The sequence below is a fragment of the Cnephaeus nilssonii genome, assembly GCF_951640355.1.
Source record: "Cnephaeus nilssonii genome assembly, chromosome: 5".
NCBI lineage: Eukaryota > Metazoa > Chordata > Mammalia > Chiroptera > Vespertilionidae > Cnephaeus > Cnephaeus nilssonii.
In genome coordinates this window covers 25,164,879-25,179,578 of record NC_137076.1, presented here as the reverse complement: position 1 = coordinate 25,179,578, position 14,700 = coordinate 25,164,879, and the positions used below count along the sequence as shown (strand labels likewise).

General features: G+C 50.6%; 1 protein-coding gene across 2 annotated transcripts in view; it reads left to right on the top strand.

Annotated features, from left to right (window-relative positions):
- Positions 1–13,910, top strand: part of CARM1 (coactivator associated arginine methyltransferase 1) — a gene marked incomplete at its 3' end in the record, with an annotated part of 46,065 nt that extends 32,155 nt beyond the window's left edge. The window contains exons 3-16 of one of the 2 annotated variants that reach the window (XM_079772116.1): positions 555–661; positions 1,609–1,713; positions 4,453–4,563; positions 5,702–5,879; positions 7,949–8,039; positions 8,215–8,296; positions 11,742–11,827; positions 11,999–12,088; positions 12,519–12,656; positions 12,742–12,831; positions 12,922–13,034; positions 13,184–13,261; positions 13,543–13,611; positions 13,768–13,910. In XM_079772116.1, the coding sequence (XP_079628242.1) occupies positions 555–661; positions 1,609–1,713; positions 4,453–4,563; positions 5,702–5,879; positions 7,949–8,039; positions 8,215–8,296; positions 11,742–11,827; positions 11,999–12,088; positions 12,519–12,656; positions 12,742–12,831; positions 12,922–13,034; positions 13,184–13,261; positions 13,543–13,611; positions 13,768–13,910 (1,481 nt within the window). The remainder of the gene's footprint in view (positions 1–554; positions 662–1,608; positions 1,714–4,452; positions 4,564–5,701; positions 5,880–7,948; positions 8,040–8,214; positions 8,297–11,741; positions 11,828–11,998; positions 12,089–12,518; positions 12,657–12,741; positions 12,832–12,921; positions 13,035–13,183; positions 13,262–13,542; positions 13,612–13,767) is intronic. The other variant, XM_079772117.1, reaches the window with a different exon arrangement.
- Between the last annotated feature and the right edge of the window lie 790 nt (positions 13,911–14,700).

The following is a 14,700-nucleotide window of genomic DNA, read 5'->3' as shown; positions in this document are numbered from 1 at the left end:
CCTCATCCCCCCATTCCCATCCCACACCCCAAATGTAGTTAATTTTGAAGGCTGTATAACATCCAGTCCTGCAGACCCATGGTGATTGGCTCTCTGACGTGCTGCTATGTCCACTAAGGTCCATCAGTCCCCTATTGTGGGATATTGAGGTGGCGTTCCTGTGTCCACTGCCATTCACAGACGCTGTGTACCACTGGGTGGACTTGCTGGGTGAATCCCAGAAATCTGTCACCCGGCTTGGCAGGCTTGTGCCCTGCAAAGGCTCCAGCCACACTGTCCTTTGGTGAGCCAGTGCTGGACCCACTGCTACCAGTCACGTGGAGCACACTCAACCCAGAGTACGAGACAGTTGCCTTGTGTCAGCCATCAAGTGGCGGGCTTTGCTACCCTTCTTTTCCTTAAGTTTCATCATTGCCTTTTAAAAAAAGAAATCACCAAGTCACACGTGCTCAGTGCAGGAAAGTCAGGGTGTGCAGGTAGACAGAGGTCCACTGGCTCATATGAACCTTCACATCCCCAACACTGTCATGCGTGACCTAGCTTCCCCCTTCCAGATTTCTGTTCCTTCTACAACATCCTGAAGTCCTGCCGGGGCCATACCCTGGAACGGTCAGTGTTCAGCGAGCGGACGGAAGAGTCCTCCGCCGTGCAGTATTTTCAGGTGGGTACATGTGGTCCCCGGGCAGGCCACTGTCACCTGATGGCCCCCGGGAGGCTGCGCAGCACAGGGCAGGCCCACTTGGGTTCACGTCCTGGCTCTGCCCCTTACTAGCTGTGTAACCTTGGGCAGGTTTCCTCCACTTGCTGGGCCTCAGTTTCCTCATCTGTGAAACGGAGATGCCAGGGCTTGTCTAGGAGGGTTGTTGTTGGAAGGACTCAAAAGCAGATGAAGTTTAGGTCCGCAGGTGTTTTGAATAATGAAAGCATAGATAGAATGTATCAACCATGTAGGGCATGCCAGGCACTGGTCCAAGCGCTTTCACACGTATGGAAGTGCTTGTGCCCTCCCAACAACTCTAAGAGGTAAGTACTATTATTGTCCCCATTTTACAGATGAGAAAACTGAGGCTCAGAGAGGTTAAGTGACTTGCTCCAAGTCTCACAGCTATTATGCAACAGAGCCAAGATGGGAAGCCAGGCCTGCCTGATGCCAAAGCCTGTGCCCCTGCCCAGGTGCCACGCTGCCTCCCGATCGCCTGTTGTCTTACCGAGAGACCCCGCAGCACCTCACCCGCCTGGCGCTCTTGAGTCCTAGGGTTCTGTTTGATCTACTCTGCTTCTTTGAGTTCTCTAAGATGGGTCACTAATCCCAGAACTCTGCCTGTGGTAAATCTTGAGTTCTGCTGGTGGATTCCAGATCCTGATGGCATCAAGCTGTGTCCTTTGGCCCCGTGACGTGGAGATGTCTATCCTCGGGGCTGCCTCTGGCTCTCGCTCCCTCTCCTGAAGTAGCCAGCAGCTGCAAGAGAGGTTGGGGCCAGCAGAGAGGGTACAGCCTCCTGCTGGAGGTTTGTGCCCAAGGTGGCCCTTCTTCTGTCTTGGGCCTGCCAGGGACTTGGCCACTTGTGCTGTCACGTGCCCTGTGCCATTGGCGTGTCTCTGTTCCAGTTTTATGGCTACCTGTCCCAGCAGCAGAACATGATGCAGGACTACGTGCGGACAGGCACCTACCAGCGTGCGATACTGCAGAACCACACGGACTTCAAGGACAAGGTAAGCAGGACCTGCTCTGCCTCTCTTCTTCTCCTTCACACCCCTTCTCTCAGGCTCAGTGCCCGTCTCACTATGGCAGTTGCCTCTCTTTTTTTTGCTTGCGGATTTTATCTTAAAATTTTTTGGATTACAAAAGCAAAATCTGCTTTTTGTAAAAACTCAACCCAGCATGTATAATATCGACATGAAAGACTTCTGTCATTTCCTTCTAAAACAACCATTGCCCCAATTTTCCCCATCATGTACCAGCATATATATTTCAGAGTTACTTAATCTTTTACACACACACACACACACAGAATTGTATTTTACTACATACTTTTCCTGCAAAATTCTTTTCCCCACCTAACGGTATGTCTTGGAACGTATTATCAAGTCATATGGATGTAGTGTGACTTACCTAGTTCCCAATTTTTTAAAAAAATTTTAAATTATGCAGTATATGCCCTAGCTGGTTTGGCTCAGTGCATAGAGCATCGACATGTGGACTGAAGGGTCCCGGGTTCGATTCTGGCCAAGGGCACATGCCGGGGTTGTGATCCCCAGTGGGGGGCGTGCAGGAGGCAGCTGATCAATGATTCTCTCTCATCATCGATGTTTCTCTCTCCTCTCTTCCTCTCTGAAATCAATAAAAATATATGTTAAAAATAAAAATTGAAAATAAATTATGCAGTATCTTCTAATTTTTATTTTTTCGTTAATCCTCACCCCGATGATTTTTCCATTGATTTTTTTTTTTTTTTTTTTTTTTAGAGAGAGAGTGGGAGGGAGAGAGGGAGAGAGACACATCGATTGGTTGCCTCCCTCAAGCACCTTGACCAGGGCCGGAGATCAAACCTGCAACACATACCTGCCTCAGTGGATTGACCAGGAATGGATCCCGTAACTCTTCAGTCCGCAGGGTGACGCTCTCACCATTGAGCAACCCCAGCCAGGGCCCTAGTTTCTTTTAAGATCTTTTTAATATTACCAAGTAGCAGTATACAATGAGTCCTCACTTTTTGTCATCAATAGGTTCTGTGATTTTAAATGAAATGACATATAAGGAAACCAGTGTACCCTATGCCAGTGGTCGGCAAACTCATTAGTCAAGGCCAAATATCCACAGTACAATGATTGAAATTTCTTTTGAGAGCCAAATTTTTTAAACTTAAACTTCTTCTAATGCCACTTATTCAAAATAGACTCGCCCAGGCCGTGGTATTTTGTGGAAGAGCCACACTCAAGGGGCCAAAGAGCCGCATGTGGTTCGTAAGCCACAGTTTGCTGACCTCGGCCCTAGGCTAATTGTTATCAGCAAGACTTAGGTTTGTATGCCACCTTATCAATGTTATAATGAATGACATTGAATGAAATGATGTTGAGGATGTGCTTTGTGCTCATGATTAAAAAAAGAGAACAGTACAGAGTATCTATGTTCAGAAGTGAAAGTTTATTCCCTTCTCCACCATTTTGATCCAAACGAGAGCTTGTGTTTTTCTCGATTTATCTTTGTGGGCTCTCAACATGATCCACATAGATCTGCCTTTTCCATTGTCTTGGTCATGCCACCACCACCCCACCCCAGCATTGCTGAGAATCCCCTCAGCCCTAGGGCCTGACCCTTGTATCCCAGGAAGGTGTCCTGGACACAGTAGCATGCCTGTCAGAGTCATCCTGGGGTCCCCAGCTTCCTCCTAGCTGCTGGAGCAGTACTTAAGGCCCAGGAAGTGCACTCTCCTTCAGCAATGTCCGTTCCAGCTCTCCTAGGATGCCAATCCATTTCCTGGTTCTTCCAGAGCTTTGAGAGGCACCCGAGACCCTCCCACCCGACTATCACAGTGCCCCTCTGGGCGCTCACTCTGTGCCTGCCGCTGTACCCAGAGCAGCTCTGCTTTAGAAATCACATACACTGAGTGGCCAGATTATTATGATCTCTGAACGCATAATAATCTGACCACTCAGTATATATCCTATATAATAAAAGGCTAATATGCAAATTGTCCCCTCGACCAGGAGTTTGACCAGAAGGCAGGCCGGCCAACTGCCCATGTCTCCTCCCCAGGCCAGGCTGACCAGACCCCACCCATGCACAAATTCATGCACTGGGCCTCTAATACACACACACACACACACACACACACACACACACACACACACACTGAGTGGCCAGATTATTATGCATTCAGAGATCATAATAATCTGGCCACTCAGTGTACATGTCATTATCAGGAACTTTTATCCTAATTCTGCTGACGTGGAAGCAGTCAGACAAATCTGATATGAGGGATGATCTACCACACGCTAGCCTGTACTCTTCCAAAAGCTGAAGGCATGGGAACCAGCAGCCCTTGAGAGGGTGCCGTGTGGGCCTCAGTGGTCATGCTGCAGGGCGCAGAGGTGTCCTTTATCTAGTGAGCGCTCATTCTGAGAAACTGCAGGCTCACTTGTGACAGCCAGGTGTCCACCATGCTACACAGATAGTTCACAACCCCATCAGTTCTTCTTGAATCAGGTCTGAGAGCACGTGATGGTTTTAACACCCTAGCTGTCTTCAGAAATCCTGTTCTACCATCTTCAGATCCAGAACTGTGGGCTCCCATGTGCTCTAGGTGGCTCAGAAACCAACCTATGGGCAGCTGGCCCATGCCAAGGGGAGGCAGGCTGCAGGGCTCTCAGCTGCATAAGTTTGCAGGGAGCCAGAGCCTGGTGATATGATCACTCACAGTGTCTCGTTCTCTCTGCTCCATCCTTCCTCAGATTGTTCTTGATGTTGGCTGTGGCTCTGGAATCCTGTCATTTTTTGCCGCCCAAGCTGGAGCAAGGAAGATCTACGCGGTGGAGGCCAGCACCATGGCCCAGCACGCCGAGGTCAGTGGCCCACTGGAATCCCTGCCTGTCCTCGTCCTTCAGCTATATGCCCGCTCTAACCTGGGAAGCTGGCCCTGCTGGGAGCCCCCAGGATACCTGACCCCCTGGATTTAGGGGATAGTGGGGACATCATTTCTCTTTGGTCTTTTATCCAAAAACCTGAGCTGAGGTGGTGTCCCCTCCATGACTGGTAGTCAACTGCTGGGTTCAGGTTCAGGGGTGATTTGGGTCTTCAGAGGCTTGGTGGCCTTGTGCTTCAGGGGACTGTGCAGTCACACAGGCCGGGGTGAGATCTCGGACCTGGCCAGTGCCTGCCTCTCTGAACCCCACTTCCCACATCTGTGAAATGTGGGTAACAACAGGGTTTCATTTCATTAGTTTAAGCTGTCATTTTCTTCCTTTTTTTGCACTGAAACCTTCATTCACAAGGTTCACAACCTAAAAGCCACAAAAGGGTAAACATTGACATTGCTCCCTTCCCCATTCCTTGCTCCCAGCCTCCTCATCAGGGGGAGAGGGACACATATGCAAGTTCTGCAGAGCTATTGGGTGGCTCCATCAGCAACATGTACCCTTCTTCGCCTGCCGAGGTCTTATACAGATGGTAGCGCCTGCTCTATTCCCTTAACAGTTTGTCTGCTACTGTGTCATCATATGAAGAGCTTCCTTACTCTTTCTAATGACCACAGAGCATCCCTTTGCCACAGATTATTATCATCACTTAGGCTGTTTTTCCATCGTTGCAGCACAAACGTATGCTATACTGAATGCCTCCTCATACATGTGTCACCTCTTCTGTGTGCAATTATGTTCATAGGACAAATTTCTAGCACTGGGATCGCTGGGGTGGAGAGTATATCCCAGTTTAGCTTTGGTGGCTGTAGCAGAGCCTATCGTTCCCATCTTAACTCCCATTAGCAGTTGCCCTCTCAGGATTGATGGTGACATGAGGGGTCCGGTAAGGCCCTGAGGGAGGACTGAGGCTGTGACTAATCATGGCTCTGGTTAGTGTGCCGATGAAGGAGGCAGAGGGAATTGGGTGGCCACATGGGGACAGAAGCCTCCCCTCCCCTGAGGATGCGTGGTGGATGAGTGGGTGCAGGGACCACCGTGACCCCTCTGGCCCACCCACCCACAGGTCTTGGTGAAGAGTAACAACCTCACCGACCGCATCGTGGTCATCCCCGGGAAGGTAGAAGAGGTCTCGCTCCCTGAGCAGGTGGATATCATTGTCTCGGAGCCCATGGGCTACATGCTCTTCAATGAGCGCATGCTCGAGAGCTACCTCCACGCCAAGAAGTACCTGAGGCCTGGTGGTGAGTGTCCCTGCTGGCACGGGGCCTGGCACCAGGGGCGCACCCACCGGGGCCTCTTTGGGGCGCCCCTGGTTGCTACTCAGTGGGCACAGTTGTGGTTCAGCTCTCTGCTGGCCTGTTTTGATGGCCTGCGGTACTAAGGGCATCTGGGGTCTCGTGCCTCCCTTCCACCTTCCTCCCCTTCCCTGTTCCCTATGCCCATCTTGCCCCAGACAAGGCCACACAGCCCGCCTGGCCAGGGTACTGAAGGGCTCCCCTCAGGTCCCCTGAGAGCCTCTGGGGTGCCTGCCATCTCATGCCCTGGTGTCTTGGGGATAGTGTCTGCTGGGAATGTGGCAGGTGTGGAAGGTGTTCTGTGGTGGGCACAGAGGAGCTGACCTATCGTCTTCATTCCTCACCTGGTAACTTTGCCTTCGGCCAAGGAGATGGGGCAAGGGTCAGTGTGTTGCAGGGGCAACTAGCTGTCTAGCATGCCCATCAGTGGCCTCTTGTTTGTGGCACTGTGCCTGCTCGTCCATGCTCCTAGGTCATTGGGTCACTGCTTACACCTACCCATCTGTATCCCCGTGGATTTGTGCCCAGCTCTGGAGGGGGGATCTGTGCTTGGCCTTAAACATCTGCTGATGTGTCCATTTCTTGATTCAGGTTGTGTGACTTTGAGTATTTCTGTACAAGCAGGGATTGTGTGTATGCGTATGTACATGTGGCACGGGAGGACCTGGCCAGGACAGGTGTGGGAAGCCAGCGGACTGGGGGCCCCATGGTGGGCAGGTGGATTGGTCTGTGGGGAAGCACCTATTTGGTTCTCTGGCCTTCCTGGATCCAGGTTGCAGGGATCTGCCTTGGGCTTCGCTTCTGGAGGTGGGAGGTGACTACCATTTCTCACAACGGTGTCCTGTGTCCCAGCTGTGAGTGGGAAGCTAGGCTTCCCTAGGCGGGTGTCTGGACCCACTCTCCTCCCATTCTGCCTTTAGGTAGCCAAGCCTGCTGGGGGTGGCGGGTCCACAGAGTGGACTCCTCCTTATGGGACATAAGGACGGACAGGAGTCAGGCTCTGGTGGGCAGCTGAACATCCTCCCCCACTGCTCACACAGCCTTCTCAGAGTGAGGCCTGGAGCCAGTGATGCCCCCCACTGCCCTGCCTACATGAGTGTGTCTTCGTTCCATCTCAGGAAGCTCTTTGGGGGGATTGAAAGGAAGCCTCTTCCCAGCTGTACACATTTAGGTGCCTTTAGGACTGGGGCACTTTCCCATGATGCTCCAAGTGACTAGCAGACTCCTGGGCAGGCAGCCCAGCAAGTGGTCTCTTAGCCAAAGTAGACCATCTCCCCCCCCCCCCCCCCCAGCCTGAATCCTGCTAGTGCCTTGACTCCCCCCAACCCCCAGTAGGAAAAGAGGGAGTCCCACACCTGGAGGCCAGGTGACTCGGCCCTAGTTTCACTGAGGAGCCACTGGCCCTGACTCATCTGTTCCTTGAGTCACACAGATGGAGGACCCTGTAGCCCCTCCCATTTCAAGTCATGTGCCAGACCAGGGTGGCTAAAAGGCCCACCATGTCTGCCAGAGCCTGGGCAGACTCAGCTGTGGGGATTCAGCTGACCCTCCACCCAGCCTCTGGCCTCAGCGGAGGTTCCTACGCCATAGCCTGGGGTTTATCCTTGCTTTGTCCAGAGAACTTTTCTTTGCTTTCCCTGGCTGCCTGTCCATGGGTGACAGCGCCTAAGCAACACTGCATGGCTTATGGAGCAGGCCCCAGGCATCACTTGCTTACCCTGAGGCTCTGGCGGATTCCTTCCTGTCTCCCAGCCCTAGTAATGTGACATAAGGACAGGCCCTCCTTTCTCCCTGGCTGGCTTTCTTGGTTTGGAGAGACAGTGCATGTCAGGTGCTCATTGGCCTCTGGCACAGTAGGTGCCCAGTACCTCTGTATTATACCGATGCATGAATGAATGGATGAATGAATGAAAGGCTGGGAAGGCCCAGGGTTGGAGGTCCTGGGGCCCTTTGGAGGCTCTGCCAGGCCCTGCAGAATGTCCCACCATGACGCCAGCACCCTCCGTGCCTCCCAGGAAACATGTTCCCTACCATTGGTGATGTCCACCTCGCGCCCTTCACGGATGAACAGCTCTACATGGAGCAGTTCACTAAGGCCAACTTCTGGTGAGTGCCCTGCGTGTCCTGCCTTCTCAGGGATGGCCCTGCCTCTTTTTTCCTTATTCTCAGTAGGACCTGAAAGACTTGGGCTGGACGAGGGCCAGCTGGGAGAGAAGACAGGCTACCCACCTGCCTCTCTGCTGCTGGTGACCTTACTGTGGGGGTTGGGGGCTTTCTGTAGGTACCAGCCATCCTTCCATGGAGTGGACCTGTCAGCCCTCCGAGGTGCCGCTGTGGATGAGTATTTCCGGCAGCCTGTAGTGGTGAGTGGAGCACCCAAGGTGCTATCACAGTTAGCACTGGGCATGGCACTCCTCGGGGGGTCGGAGGGGGCGGGTCCCGTCAGGCCTTGTGCAAGCTGCAGCCCTAGGGACCACTTCCTCTCTGAGCTCTCCCTTCTGCCCCGAACAGAGTTCTCTTACAGATGTGTTGGGAATAAAGTGGCAATGCATATAGAGCACCTAGCACACAGTAAGCATGCAGTACATGTGAACTCTTATTAGATGAATTGATCCTTGGTGAACTGATTTTATTTGATTGATTTTAATTATTGAGATTTTTGAACTGATTATATAGACCCAGGGTACACAAATCAAGAAAGTATAAAAGTGAAAATCCTCCCTGCTCCTGTCCCCGGACACACAGTTCTCCTTCCAATAGGAAAACAATATGTCATGTGTATCTTTTGAGAAGTTTTACACCTAAATGTACATATACAAATGTGTGTATATATATACCTTTTTTCTCAAATTATATATAGCATATTCAACATACCATTCTGTCTTTCTCTGTGGTCAGAGAACACACACTGTATGATTTTAGTCCTTTGAAATTGAGAGTTGCTTTATGCCCATTATGAAATTTCTTTTGGCTTATGTTCTATGTGTACTTGTTGAATACAGAGTTAAGTTACTCTCGGGTCCCATTTGTTAATCATGTTGGTCAAATCACTATCTCTATTATTACTGATTGTAGATAAAATTTTCCATTTAGTTCTGATACTTTTTGCTTTATATTTTTGGATACTGCATTATTTTGTGTGTACAGGTTTAGGATTATTATATTTTCCCGTTGGATTGGTCCTTTTATCATTATAAAAAAGTGTCTCTACCTCAAGTGGTATTTCTTGCCTTAAGCCTTTTTTTTTTTCTGATGGCAGTTTAGCTACTTTGGTTTTATATTGGTTAATCTTTGTACAATATATATTTCTCCATCCTACTTTCAACCTTTTTGTGTCCTTATCACTTAAGGTTTGTCTCATGTAAGTAGCATGTATTTGGGTTTTTGTTTTTTAACGAAGTTAATGTTTTCTGTCTTAAGTGAATAGCCCATTTACATCAAATGTAATTGCTGCTTTTTATGGATATAAATCTTTCATTTTACTATTTTTCTATTTTTCCTTTATTTTTTTAACTCTTTTCTCGCTTTCTTTTAATACATAATTGTTTTTCCTTCTTGATGTCTTTCACTAGTTTTGAGAGACTCCTGAGCAGTATCTCTTTAAATACTACCTCCGCACCATTTTCTTTCTCCTGGTCTTCTGATTGCATGTACATTAAACCTTTCACCATGTCTCAGATGGTTCTTATATTCTTTTCTATATTTCCATATTTTTTTCCTCAATTGCTTCATTTTCATATTTTATTATGATTTATTTTCCAGTTCCAATTCTTTATGTCTAATCTGATTTTTAAATTCTTTTTATTTTTTATCTTTTTTTATTGATTTCAGAGAGGAAGAGAGAGAGAAGAATTTCAGTTCTCTGTGAAATTCTCCATGTTTTCACCTTCCTTCTTGAACATATTAACTATAAATCTTTGGTCACTTTCAGTATTTGGATAAATGGTGTATTTTTGTTTATCCTCTTGCTGTTTGGTTCTCATCCGTTGGTCCTGTGTCTTGGTGCCTGGTCATCAAATGCCAAAATGCAAAATTGTAGAGGCTCTGGATGATGTTTTTCTTTCAAGGATTTGTTTTTTCAGACAAGATCACTTGATCCTGGCATGCATTTGAGTGAGATACTTCATGGCTACTTTTCAGACTCAGTTGGTATATTTCCTGGGCATTAATTCTCAAACATTTTAATATTAGATTCCCTTTACATTCTTAAAAATGGAGAACTCCAAAGAACTTTTGTTAATGTGTGTTATATCTATTGATATACTGTCTGTGTCTGTTGATATTAAAAACTAAGCCCGGCCAGTGTGGCTCAGTGGTTGAGTGTCTACCTATGAACTAGGACAGCGGTCGCCAACCAGTGGTCCACAGACCACTGGTGGTCCATGAGGTACAAAAGGTTGGTGACTGCTGAACTAGGAGGTCTTGTTTAATTCCTGATCAGGGCACATGCCCAGGTTGTGGTCTTGATCTCTGGTGGGAGGCGTGCAGGAGGTGGCCAATCAATGATTCTCTCATCAATGTTTCTATCTCTCCCTCTCCTTTCCTCTCTGAAATCAATAAAAAAAATTTTTTTTTAAAAACACAGAAAAACAAAACCTAAGCCCAAGAAATTTAAAAATATTTATTAACTCATTTAAAAAAACAACAGTAGTGAAACCATTGTCTATTAGCATAAATAGCATTTTTAAGAACAGAAACTGTTGTCTAAAGCTTTTCATTGAGGATACTGGCATTTTAAATTTGGATTCTGCTTCTGCATTCCTCTGTTGTGATATCACAGGTGAGTTAAATGAATTTGGGCAGAAAACATCTGAGTCTTATTGTGAAATTAGTTTTGACCTTGGGTACTTTGGAAGGAACCACACTTTGAGAACTGCTGCTTTAGGGTGTAGCCTTCAGTGGTTTAAGTGGGCCCTGGTTCCAGCCTCCCAGCACTAATATGGTGCTGAGCCTTTCATTAGCTTTTTAGTGTCTTAGAAGTGGCCTTCTGCTTGGTCTCTTGTCCTCTAACCCCCACCCTACACACAGCTCAGGAATTGGCAAATGCCACAAAGTGAAATCACATGCAGCACATCCACCTTGTATTTCCACATTTCCTTTAGCATCTTGGCTCCTTGTGTCCCGACTGCCTTGGTAACCCTGCGCCCCCATTTTGCTTTTCTGACCCAGGGGAGCCGCTGAAAGGTCCCATACCAAGGGGGAAAGGCACAGGGAAAAGCACCTCCCTTCTTTCTAGGATCTTGGCCCCCAAAGCCTTGGCTGCTGCTATTGCTCTCCAGTGCTTCAAACAACTGGTTTTTTTCCTTTGTATTTTATTTGGCTCGTATAATTCTTGGCAAGAAAATCTGCATTGTAGCTGTGATTGGACATCAGCACACAGTTCTCTAACTTGCTTATCTCAGAGATCTTTCCCCGTATGTTCATAAAGAGCCTCTTCGTTCTTTTTCACATAACAGCCTTTTATGGATGGGCCACCATTTTAATTAGATGTTTCCCAGTGTGTCACTTCTATAGACAATCTGTAATTAGATGTGTGAATTTGTACATGTGCACATCTATCTGTAGGTTGAACTCCTGGGAGTGGAAGTCTTTAATGCATATGAGCACTTGTTATTTTGAGAGCTGTCATCTAATTGTCCTCCATGGTGTGGTACCAGTTCATCCTCCCCCAGCATGTCTGACAAGGGATAACTGGTTTGACCTGAATGGCCTGGAGGCCATGGCCAGACTCCGGGAGAAGGGCAGGGCTCTCCCCTGGCTTGCTGGCCCCTGAGCTCAAAGCCAGGTCACCCATGTGGTCTCTCCCAGGACACATTTGACATCCGGATCCTGATGGCCAAGTCTGTCAAGTACACGGTGAACTTCTTAGAAGCCAAAGAAGGGGATTTGCACAGGTACCAGCCCTCACGTCCCTCGTCCTGGGCCACTGCTGGCTCTTGCAGGCATTCTACTGCCCCAGGGCAGGCAAGTGGGCCAAGGTCTGGGACTCTGCACCTGGCCACCCCTCTTCTCTCCTACCAGCCCCCATTCAGCTTCCCTAGTAATCACTGCCCTTTGCTTTCCAGGATAGAAATCCCATTCAAATTTCACATGCTGCATTCCGGGCTGGTTCATGGTCTGGCTTTCTGGTTTGACGTCGCATTCATTGGCTCCATGTGAGTTCAACGGAGCAAAGCATGCTGTCCCCAGCCCCTGGGACTTCTCTGCAGTTGTGAACCCCAGCCTGGCTGGTTTGGATGCTGACTGGGGGCTGGGAGGGCAGGACAACCCCTCCAGGTTCCCCCGTCCCTCCCAAAAGACAGTGAGAGCTTGCCCTGAGCCAGAGACTGTTGTGTAAAGGGAGAGTGTCCACCTGTTCTGAGTGACTGTCCTTCACTGTCAGGGTGAACGAGCACCCCGTGACTGTGGTCTCCTTGTTGTGTGTGTGTGTGTGGGCATGTGACTGGGACTACCTGGGTGGCCAGCCTGTCTTAGCTCCAGGGCCCCAGAAGACCTATCAGAGAGGGTAGACATCTGGGGCGAGCTCCTGGTGCACAGGGTGGTGGCTCCAGCCTAGTCAAATTCATGCCTAATCCTTCTTGGCAGAATGACTGTGTGGTTGTCCACGGCCCCGACGGAGCCCCTGACCCACTGGTACCAGGTCCGGTGCCTGTTCCAGTCACCACTGTTTGCCAAGGCTGGGGACACGCTCTCAGGGACATGTCTGCTTATTGCCAACAAAAGGTGCAAGCTGCCACCCTGGGCTGGGGAGGAAGGGGTTCATCCACCCAGCCAGCTCATGGCCCCCGACCCCTGCCCTCCCTTACAGACAGAGCTATGACATCAGTATTGTGGCCCAGGTAGACCAGACGGGCTCCAAATCCAGTAACCTCCTGGATCTGAAAAACCCCTTCTTCAGGTACGATGGGCCCTTGGCCTGCATCGGGGGAGGGGGCTCCTTCTGGCCTGCAGCCCCTTGGCCCTGCCAATGCATCCCTCTCTGCTGCAGATACACAGGCACGACACCCTCACCCCCACCTGGCTCCCACTACACATCCCCCTCAGAGAACATGTGGAACACAGGCAGCACCTACAACCTCAGCAGTGGGATGACTGTGACTGGTGAGCAGGTCCCTGTTTGGGGGAAGGTGTGGGGGGCCACTTCCTGGTCACACCTACCAGCACTCCCTGGGTAAAGCTGGTAGTTCTGGCCCCTTGAACCCCGAACAGGACACTGACCCCACCCCTGACATCTCCCTCTCTGGACACAGGGATGCCAACTGCCTATGACCTGAGCAGTGTTATCTCCGGCGGCTCCAGTGTGGGCCACAACAACCTGATTCCTTTAGGTGCGTGTCCCCGGGTCTGGGGGGGGTGGTGGTGGGGGGGGAAGGGTTTGCTGCCCAGGATGGCCCATGTGCTTGGGCCTTCTGTATCACCTTTTCCTCTTCCTGGGGCTCCTGGCTGAGGTCCTCATTCCTTTCTGCCTCGCTCTGCCACTGCTGCACTCACCCTCCCTGCACCCTGGTGTGACAGTGTGAGTAGGAGTGCCTACCGCAGGCAGAACAGGGGCCTGAGCTGGCTGGGGGCGGTGACGCCGTCTCCCTTCCTTCCTCCCTCTGCTGCGCAGCCAACACAGGGATTGTCAATCACACCCACTCCCGGATGGGCTCCATAATGAGCACAGGGATTGTCCAAGGTAATGGAGGGGGAGGGTCACCTGGGTGTGAGCATGCTGACTGCTGGGCCACCCACTGGCCCTCTCGCCTGCTCTCTCTCTCCCTGTGACTCTGCTGTGGGGCTGGGCAGGTGAGGGGGCAGAGCTGGCCCTCAGTGCCCTTGTCCTGTTCCACAGGGTCCTCCGGCACCCAAGGCAGCAGCGGCGGAGGCTCCGGCGCCCACTATGCAGTCAACAGCCAGTTCACCATGGGCGGCCCTGCCATCTCAATGGCCTCACCCATGTCCATCCCAACCAACACCATGCACTACGGGAGCTAGGCCCCTCCAGTGGGGAATGGACTGACAGCACCAGGAAACCAAATGAAGACCCTGCCCACCCATCCCTCTGCCCGGGCGGCTTTCACCCTGTACTGGAGAAGCCCAAACACCAGTCACAGTCCTCTTTGCTATGGGAACTTGGACACTTTTTTACACAACATTGCTGCCGCCGCTCCCACCCCACCATCCACCGCATCTTGGCTCTGAGCGCGTGTCGCTGCCATATTTTACACAAGATCATGTTGTGGGAGCCCTGTTCCCCCCTCCTGCCCTCTCCATCCTGACCTGGACTTAACATCTAATGAAATAGGCGTGTCCAGGCCTGACAGCTGCAGGCTCTGCGGGGCAGGTGGCAGGGAGCAACTAGCCCCGCCCAGTTCCCCGGCACCTGCCCTCCCTAGCCTATCTCCAGTGGGAAGGCAGTCCTAGCTAGATGGGGCCTCCCCTTCAACTACCAGGCGTTGGTCACAATGGGCGTGACATGCTGCTTTTTTTAATTTTATTTTTTTACAAAAAGAACCAGTGTCAATCCATAGACCCTCTGAAAAAACCAGGCCGGCCGGGCCGAGCCAGCAGCCCCTGTCCCCAACTCAGAGGCTCGGTGGTGAGGGGTGGCCCTGCCAGGTCTTCAGGACAAGGTGGGGCCAGGCCTGTGTAGCCCCACAGCCCCCTCCCACAAAAGGGTTCACCTCACACTTGAATGTACAACCCACCCCAGCTGTTGGGAAGACCCTCCGTCCAGCCCCTGCCTCTTGCTGCTGTCCTGTCCCTGAGCCTGTCTGGGTCCCCC